Source organism: Haematobia irritans, chromosome 4 (genome assembly GCF_050003625.1).
Source record: "Haematobia irritans isolate KBUSLIRL chromosome 4, ASM5000362v1, whole genome shotgun sequence".
NCBI classification, from domain to species: Eukaryota; Metazoa; Arthropoda; class Insecta; order Diptera; family Muscidae; genus Haematobia; species Haematobia irritans.
This window is the reverse complement of record NC_134400.1, coordinates 153,817,223-153,827,256: the sequence shown is the minus strand read 5'-3', so window position 1 is coordinate 153,827,256 and position 10,034 is coordinate 153,817,223. Positions and strand designations below refer to the sequence as shown.

General features: G+C 36.9%; 1 protein-coding gene across 1 annotated transcript; it reads left to right on the top strand.

The window, feature by feature from the left end:
- Positions 1-2,916: 2,916 nt before the first annotated feature.
- Positions 2,917-9,462, top strand: LOC142235830 (uncharacterized). The gene is made up of 4 exons (XM_075307087.1): positions 2,917-2,931; positions 2,998-3,115; positions 8,529-9,258; positions 9,339-9,462. Exons 1-4 carry the CDS (start codon positions 2,917-2,919, stop codon positions 9,460-9,462), a joined length of 987 nt encoding a protein of 328 aa, XP_075163202.1.
- The last annotated feature ends 572 nt before the right edge of the window (positions 9,463-10,034 follow it).

Below are 10,034 nucleotides of genomic sequence, written 5' to 3'. Positions count from 1 at the left end.
AGTACATATGTGTGCAACACCCAGAAGGAGACGAGATAGACATATGGTGTATTTGGCAATAATGCTCAGGGTGGTTCCCTGAGTCGATATAACCATGTCCGTCTGTCCGTCAACACATTTTTGTAATCAAAGTCTAGGTCGCAGTTTTAGTCCAATCGATTTCAAATTTGGCACAAGTATGTGTTTTGGCTCAGAATAGAACCCTATTGATTTTGGAAGAAATCGGTTCAGATTTAGATATAGCTTCCATATATATTTTTCGCCCGATATGGACTAATACGGTCCCAGAAGCCAGAGTTCTACCCTAATTTGCTTAAAATTTTGCACAAAAAGAACACTTAGTACTATAGTCAAGTGCCCACAATTTTCTTGAAATCGGTTCAGATTTAGATATAGCTCCCATATATATCTTTCGCCAGATTTACACTCATATGACCACAGTGGCCAATCTTTTACTCCGATTTAATTGAAATTTTGCACAGGGAGTAGAATTAGCATTGTAGCTATGCGTGCCAAATTTGGTTGAAATCGGTTCAGATTTAGATATATCTCCCATATATAGCATTCGCCCGTTTTACACTCATATGATGCCAATTTTTTGCTCCGATTTAGTTGAAATTTTGCATTGTAGCTATGTGTGCCAAATTTGGTTGAAATCGGTTCAGATTTAGATATAGCTCCCATATATATGTTTTTCTGATTTGTAAAAATTAAAAGTTGTAAAAATGACTCTAATTTTCCTAAACTTCTAATACATATATATCGAGCGATAAATCATAAATACACTTTTGCGAAGTTTCTTTAAAATTGCTTCAGACTTAAATGTTTCCCATATTTTTATACCCTGCGCCACACTGTGGAACAGGGTATTATAAGTTAGTGCATATGTTTGTAACACCCAGAAGGAGACTAGATAGACACATGGTGTCTTTGGCAATAATGCTCAGGGTGGGTCCCTGAGTCGATATAACCATGTCCGTCCGTCCGTCCGTCCGTCCGTCCCTCCATCCGTCCCTCCGTCCTTCCGTCCGTCTGTCTGTGAACACATTTTTGTGATCAAAGTCTAGGTCGCAATTTAAGTCCAATCGCCTTCAAATTTGGCACATGTTCCTAATTTGGGTCAGAATAGAACCCTATTGATTTTGGAAGGAATGGGTTCAGATTTAGATATAGCTGCCATATATATCTTTCGCCCGATATGGAGTAATATGGACCCAGCAGCCAGAGTTTTATACCGATTTGCTTGAAATTTTGTACAAACATAACACTTAGTCGTATAGTCAAGTGTGCAAAATTTGATTGAAATCGGTTCAGATTTAGATATAGCTCCCATATATATCTTTCGCCCGATATGGACTTATATGGCCCCAGAAGCCAGATTTTTGGACGAATTTGATTGAAATTTTGCACTAGGAGTACAATTAGTAGTATAGTAAAGTGCGCAAAATTTGATTGAAATCGGTGCAGATTTAGATATAGCTCCCATATATATCTTTCGCCCGATATGGAGTAATATGGACCCAGCAGCCAGAGTTTTATACCGATTTGCTTGAAATTTTGTACAAACATAACACTTATTCGTATAGTCAAGTGTGCAAAATTTGATTGAAATCGGTTCAGATTTAGATATAGCTCCCATATATATCTTTCGCCCGATATGGACTTATATGGCCCCAGAAGCCAGATTTTTCTCCGAATTTGGTTGAAATTGTGCACTAGGAGTACAATTAGTAGTATAGTCAAGTGTGCAAAATTTGATTGAAATCGGTTCAGATTTAGATATAGCTCCCATATATATCTTTCGCCCGATATGGAGTAATATGGTCCGAAAAGCCAGAGTTTTGGCCCAATTTGGTTGAAATTTTGCACAGGGAGTAGATTTAGCATTGTAGCTATGCGTGCCAAATTTGGTTGAAATCGATTCAGATTTAGATATAGCTCCCATATATATCATTCGCCCGATATGCACCCAGAAGACAGAGTTTTATCCCGATTAGCTTCAAACTTTGCACAAGGAGCACAATTGGTAGTATAGTCATGTGAGCCAAATTTGATTGAAATCGGTTCAGATTTAGATATAGCTCCCATATATATGTTTTTCTGATTTCGACAAAAATGATCAAAATACCAACATTTTCCTTGTAAAATCGCCACTGCTTAGTCGAAAAGTTGTAAAAATGAAATTTTCCTAAACTTCTTATACATATATATCGAGCGATAAATCATAAATAAACTTTTGTTTCCCATATTTTTTACTAACATTACGTTCCACCCTAGTGCATTAGCCGACTTAAATTTTGAGTCTATACATTTTGTAGAAGTCTATCAAATTCTGTCCAGATCGAGTGATATTTAAATGTATGTATTTGGGACAAACCTTTATATATAGTCCGCAACACATTTGACGGATGTGATACGGTATCGAAAATTTAGGTCTACAAAGTGGTGCAGGGTATAATATAGTCGGCCCCGCCCGACTTTAGACTTTCCTTACTTGTTTTTATATAAATCAACATCAATACATCATAATGTTGATGTTCACCGAATATGATTAAAATCAAATGGATTTGTCTTATCACATATGTACATAGAAGCTAAATGTTTAGGGCCATAAAGATTTTGATTTTGCGAAGAACTCAATCCCAAATTATAACTCTAGAAAAAATTTATCTCAAAATGCCCTTGAAAAAACATTATGTTTGGTAAATATGGAAGAATGATACGGATTATTCTCTGTCCAATCTGAAAACATAACGAAAAAAAGCACAAAATAATGATAAGGAGTATCTTTTCTGTGGAAAAAAACATTTTTGCACTATGCCAAAATGCCTTATAAAACCAAACATTTTTCTCCTTGCCATAGTAGAAGAGATCATTCTGAGTTATAGAGATCTGTAGAGGTTTTTTTTACGAAAAATGTTTAAAATTGTGGTAAGTTATAATTATTTCCCAAAAGAAACCGAATAGTGTTTTTTTATTTTATTGTAATTTTCTTAGATTACCATTGCCTTTATTTTGGGTATTTTCCATCAAACTGAGGCGATTTGTGGAAAATGTAATGCAAATAATGGTGTAGCTTGTGTCAGTGACAAAGAATTCCACGTGTGTTTTGGAGGTAAGTTATCCTGTAATTTAATAAGGGTAAAGTTGTAATCAAATGCAGATTTCATTTTATTTTATTGCGGTCATGGATTGATTTATCGTTTGATTAGAACTTTTACCTTAAATTGATCTAGCGATGTCCGCCCGTTCGTCTGTCTGTTGAAATGACATCAAAATCCAAATAAAACAAAAACTATCGACTCGAAACCTACCTCACGTAGTTATTATTAATGTATATCAGTAGTTGGTATTGCAAATATGACATGTAGGACCACTATGACATATATACTTCATATAAATCCATCGACAGATTTGACTTCCGGAGCCTCATGAACGAGCCACTAAAATTTGGCGTGTGAGTTCGGTATATGCTAGGGGTCTGCACAATTCCATTTGCAAATGCAGAGTACACGTGTACTTGCTACATGAGTACATCTGTTTGAAAGAGTGGCAAAACAATTGGTACACATTTTGATGAACACCAAACGCCACGAGTAACTTCTTGTTGCTACTCTGATGTCTTCAATACCAACAAAGACATATTCCTCTTTCTCTCTTATTGAAGTGTACTCAGAGTGATCACGTCGAGTATGTTGCGAGAACAAAACTTCATAGAGTACTCCATGTACCACGTGCAGTTTCAGAAATACAAGAAAACAATTACTCTCCATAATAACGGCAAATGTTAAGGTAAGTGTGTGACATACATAAATATATGAAATATGTGACATACGAGTACATATATATCTATGATTAATAATAATGCAAAGTTTTGCTTCGCACATAACTGAGAAATACTTGTGGTACCACGTGAAGTGAAGAGAATCCATGTTGTACTTTTTCTCAAGTACTTAAATTTTTATTGTTCCTTTTTTCGGTACACATATTGTTTCGGGTAAATATTTGGTGATTTTGACAAGCAAGTGTTCTCTTCACTGCACTACTTCCGCTCGAAAAGAAAAACAGTGTATGGATTATATTCGACAGCGAATTGCATACATGTTTTGAAAGGTTATTCGATGCAGACCTCTAGTACGAGGGCGGTTCGGAAACTTCTTAGTCTATCAATGAAAGAGAATAATTAGTGTTTCAAAAATATTTTTATTTTTCAATATAATCTCCTGAAACTTCAATACACTTAGTCCAACGCTTTTCTAGCAATTCTGTCCCTTGATTAAAATAGTTTTCCTCAAGATCTTCAAAATAGTGGTTTACAACTGTAATTGCATCTTCATTTGAGGTAAAACGCTTGCCAGCAAGGAAAGTTTTTAGATTTGGAAACAAGTAAAAGTCACTGGGAGCTAAAGCAGGAGAATAAGGTGGGTGGTCAAGCAACTCGTACTTTAATTCGTTGATTTTAGCCATTGTTAAAGCACTCTTGTGCGCTGGTGCGTTGTCTTCATGAAAAAATATTTTTTTGTGTTGTAAGCCGTTTTTTCGAATTTGTACATTTAATCGACCCAACAGGTTGCAATAGTTCTCTGAATTTATTGTTTTACCCTTTTACAGATAGTCAATCAATAAAATACATTTGAAGTCCCAAAAAACCGTTGCTATAACCTTACCAGCCGATAGAATTGTTTTTGCCTTCTTTGGGGCACTTTCTCCAGCTTCAGTCCATTGTTTGGGTTGTTCTTTTGTCTCTGGAGTATAGTGGTGGATCCATGCCTCATCAACAGTTATGAAACGACGCTTAAAATCCATTTGATTTCGCTTAAAACGATCCAAACAAGCTTGAGATATGTTCATTCTTATGCGTTTTTGATCGACTGTTAACAAACGCGGTACCCATCTTACAGAAAGCTTTTTCATCTGTAGTTCTTCATGCAAAATTAAATGTACTCGGTCATTTGAGATGCCCATGATATTAGCAATTTCACGCACTTTTATTCGTCGATCATTTAGTACCATATCATGCACTTTGGTTACAATTCCTGTTGTTGTTGCTCTTTTTGGATGTCCACTACGTGGTTCATCTTCAATGCTTGCACCACCACGTTTAAATTCAGCAACCCAATTTTTTACTGTTGCATATGAAGGAGCACTTTCACCTAACACATTCACCATATCATTATGAATTTCTTATCCCGATAAACCTTTTTTATGTAAATTTTTAATGACAGCACGTATTTCTAATTTTTCCTAAAAAAAAAAAAATTGCGGATGCGTCTTTTTTGAACACCTGTTTCTATATGAAGGAGTTGCCAGATCGAAACAAAATTTAACATGTGTTCATAACAGAGATGGAAGTTTCCAAAACACTTAGCTTTTTTCTGTTTATACCGCGCTTTTTGTGCTAGGCTAAGAAGTTTCGGAACTGCCCTCGTACTCGTATATTCGATAGCGAATTGCATACATGTAGGGAAAGGTTATTCGATTCAGACCTCTAGTACGAGTATATGCCTTCCCACGCCACAATTATTGGGGTGATCATATTCCTTCTCTACGTGTATATACACGCTAACAGATAACTCTTTCCTCCCAAACGAAATTTTAGACAAACAAATATAATTTCCCACTTGCGTTATAAAAGAATCAACGTGTATCACAAAAAGTATATAATTTTCTAATATACTTTTTGTGATACACGTTGATTCTTTTATAGAATGGAAAAACAATTTCATAAATACTAACTCAAAAAATTTCCTTTTCATTTTCTGGCTAACTGAATCTTCCCTCACATCTTTCACACATCCACGAGGTTTATTTACTTCTTAGCACCTTTTTGTGTAACACAAGCAATGCAGAAGATATTATTCGATTTAAAAAAAAAATGTTAAAGTTTAGCTTTCACTTAAGCGGAGACTGGAACCGCGGACCATAAGCCAACACACTATCCACTGGGCTACGTGGGTGTTATTTTGATTCACAGCAACACAAACAGTCAAGAAGTTATATTTACAAAGCATAGTTTTCGACGCCCACGAGCCGATGTAAAGAAACTTTATATGACAGAAATATATATTAAGTTGGCCACCGTGAAGAAATGATTAACATGCCCGATTGGAATACAAAGGGTCGTGGGTTCATTCGCTGATTCGACCGAACAAATTTTTTTGTGATAAATGTTTGAAATTTTCGAAGTAATTCAAAAACCTGTAACAAAAGAAAAACGTTCTCCAAATGTTTATTTTTTTGTACATCGGTCTCCCGATTTGACTTCATGTGACCATAGCAGCCGCATTTTTCATCGGTTTCGAAAGGCAGTTTTAATATGAGAAATCATGTGTTATAAAGGGTGATACGGTCAAAATTTGGTCAAGGGAAAACGCGTGTAAATCGGTGAAATCGTTTATTTAAAAAATCAAATTAAATTTCTTTTTCAAGTTCAATTAGTATAAAATTCAGGAAAAATATTCAGTTAGGCTTTCGCTTTTCCAAATCCGAATTGCCGGGCCTCACGCTTGACACCAGCCATCAGATTTTGTACAGCCACCTTGTCCACCTTCTTCGCCGCAGAAAGCCAGTTTGCCTGGAACTGCTGCTCGTCCTTAGCAGTTTTTTTGGCCTTCTTTAGGTTCCGCTTGACAATAGCCCAGTATTTCTCAATTGGGCGGAGCTCTGGCCTGTTGGGAGTGTTCTTGTCCTTGGGAACCACCTGCACGTTGTTGGCGGCGTACCACTCCATGGCCTTTTTACCGTAATGGCAAGATGCCAAATCCGGCCAAAACAGTACGGAACAACCGTGTTTCTTCAGGAAAGGCAGCAGACGTTTATTCAAACACTCTTTCATGTAAATTTCTTGATTGACAGTCCCGGAAGCTATGAAAATGCTGCTTTTCAAGCCACAGGTACAGATGGCTTGCCAAACCAGATATTTCTCTGCGAACTTTGACAGTTTTATTTGTTTGAAAATACCTGCTACCTTTCCCCTTCCTTTTGTCGTATAAAACTCCTGTCCCGGAAGCTGCTTGTAGTCGGCTTTGAAGTAGGTTTAGTCGTCCATTACCACGCAGTCAAACTTCGTCAGCATCGTCGTGTACAGCCTCCGGGATCGCGCTTTGGCCGTCGTATTTTGTTTATCATCGTGATTTGGAGTCACTACCTTCTTGTAAGTCGATAGTCCGGCTCGTTTTTTGGCTCGATGCACGGTTGTAGACGATACACCCAGCTTATTTGCGGCATCTCGGAGAGAGAGGTTAGGGTTTCGCTTGAAACTACCGGCAACTCTCTTTGTCGTCTCAGCGGCTTCCGGTTTTCGATTTCCCCCCGATCCAGACTTCCTGGCTGTCGACAAACGTTCCCCAAACACTTTAATTACATTTCTAACGGTTGATTTGGCAACTTTTAACGATTTGGCCAGCTTTGCGTGCGAGTAGCTCGGATTTTCGCGATGCGCGAGCAAAATTTTGATACGCTGCTCTTCTTGCTTGGACGGTATTTTGACAACTGAAGAGTGAATTCCAAAATCAAAATAGGAGCAACATTCTACACACGCACACCTTCAAAATGAGGGGTGTTCAGGTTTTTTAATGCAAAATTGAAAGAAATACTTCAAGTTTATATTGCCCAAATTTTGACCGTATCACCCTTTATATCAGACGGTGTAGCCACCACAAAGCTCGAACTATCGATTCGATTTTTGGAGTACATTAAAGCCATAATTTTCTGATTTGCGTGAACTTTCTATTCTATTTAATCCCTGATTAAAATATCGGTCCATGTTTTCATATGGCCACCATATTCATCGGATTTCTTGACGATTTTACTCTCGTCCGAGTATTAAGGTGAAAATCTACAGATCTCGAATAATCTGAACATCGTTATATCATCCGATTTACTTGAAAGCTTAACGCTCGCGCTGTTCTATTTATAGATCATATTGTTGTGCACATACAAGCCGATGTAAAGAAACTTTATTTGTGTAATCTTGTTATGGCTTGAATTCAAGTAACATATACTCCCACAGAAACTGTATAATCACCTCCTAAAGGTGGGTATTAAGATCGAGTTTAGCCGCTAAAAACGTAATTTTTTCACGATTACTTTTCTTTAATAATCCATTTTAAGGAATACAAACTTTGTGAAAATTTGCTTTGGGCTTTTCCCCATCAAGTTATAATAAAATTTGCAACAAATATGTATAATTTCATGCATTTTTCTTACTGATTTAGTTTTCACTTTAGCGATTTTAGCGGCTAAACTCGAACTTAATACTCACCTTAAAGCAAAATGTTATGTTTGGACGTTGAACATGTAACATGTTTGTCGTAACTATGTTATTTTCTCGGACATTATGTGTCTGATTTCGACATCCATTTTATGTTAGGCGGGAAAACAACATTTTTGCAGCAAAAATGTTCAATGTTCTCCATCCAAAAATAATAATTTGCTCTAGGAGGTGATCATATTCCTTCTCAACGTGTAAATACCATAGAAAACTCTTATAATTATATACATATCTTATAATTCATTGTCAATTTCAGGCATTCCTGACACCACGAAAACCTACAAATGTCATGGTGAAAATGAAGTATGTACCAAATATAGCTCAATTTGTATGGATACCTCAGTAGTGGCTGGCCTCAAACAAGCTTGTGGTGATACATCGAACTGTGGTAAATGCGAAAATGTTCCCAGTGGCAAATTTACCTGTACAAGTCGCACAACCTATACCATGTGTTTGGATAATCAATTGACTGAGATACGTCTGGCATGTCCTGATTATCAAATATGTGATGTAGAAAAAGCAGCAACTGGAACCGATCCTTGCGTGGCTGAATGTCGGGCAGATAGCATTGGTATTTGTGATTTGGCACAGGCTATTGATGTTCCGGCTACATCGACAACCATTGCACCATCAACAACAACAACTACTGCTGAAGTTCCCGATACAACAACAGTTGGCACAACAACTGAAGTTCCAGAGGCGGAGAGTTCAACTACAACAACAACAACACCACCACCACCACCACCATCAACAACAACAACAATACCAACATTTGCTCCCACACCTACAACTACAGAAATCCCAATCACAACTTCAACAGAGAGTAGCACCAGTTCCACTAGCACTACAACTACAGAAGCTCCAACTACTACTACAGAAACTGTGACAACACCACCACCACCTACTCAAAATCCTGCAGCAGTCTTGTGTTCACAACAAACTGTTGTTGGACGTTATCCTTATCCAGGGGATACAACTTGCACCAGGTATGTATCTGTTTTCATGGAGGGCATATCGGATTCTGTGGTTTTATTAACGACACCAATTATTTTCCATATCCTTCTAGGTACATCAATTGTTTCTGGAGAGGCGAAGAGATGTTATCTTCTACAATGGTTTGTCCGACAAATAAATACTTTAATGCATCAACTAGAATCTGTGAAGATGTAAAACCACAAGGATGTATTTAGAAATTTAGTTTAAAATGATAACATTTATGAACGTAATTTTTATTAATAAAATCAAAAACAAAAAATTAAAATTAAAATAAAGTCGAATTCTTGAATTTATTATTTGATATTCGATACAGAAAACCTATTCAATATTTGATTAAACATACCACCTTTCGAAGTACCATTCCCTATGGTAAAGTAATTCCCAGGTAGTTGCAGTATTACAAAAACAATAAAAACAACAAAATTCAAGTACATCCAGATGTCAGTTTTGTTTACAAATTTAATGTTAGTAAACAAAAGATATTAAATGTTTTCACATTGTTTTGTTATACCCTCCACCATAGGACTTGAAAGTTGGAACAAGTGGTTGTTATTGATGTAGGTCGGATGGTATTGCATATGGGCCATATCGGACCACTAGTATATGGTCTCTAACAACCATGCAAAAATTGGTCCACATCGGTCCATAATTATATATAAAGCCCCCATATAAACCGATCCCCAGATTTGGCTTGCGGAGCCTCTTGGAAGGCCAAAATTCATCTGATTCAGTTGAAATTTGGTACGTGATGTTAATATATGCCAAC

Excerpts from the sequence above, each read along its gene's own strand:
- LOC142235830 (XM_075307087.1), top strand. Across the intron at positions 3,116-8,528 it reads ATTCCACGTGTGTTTTGGAG|GCATTCCTGACACCACGAAA; the intron begins GTAAGTTATCCT and ends TGTCAATTTCAG. Across the intron at positions 9,259-9,338 it reads GGGGATACAACTTGCACCAG|GTACATCAATTGTTTCTGGA; the intron begins GTATGTATCTGT and ends ATATCCTTCTAG.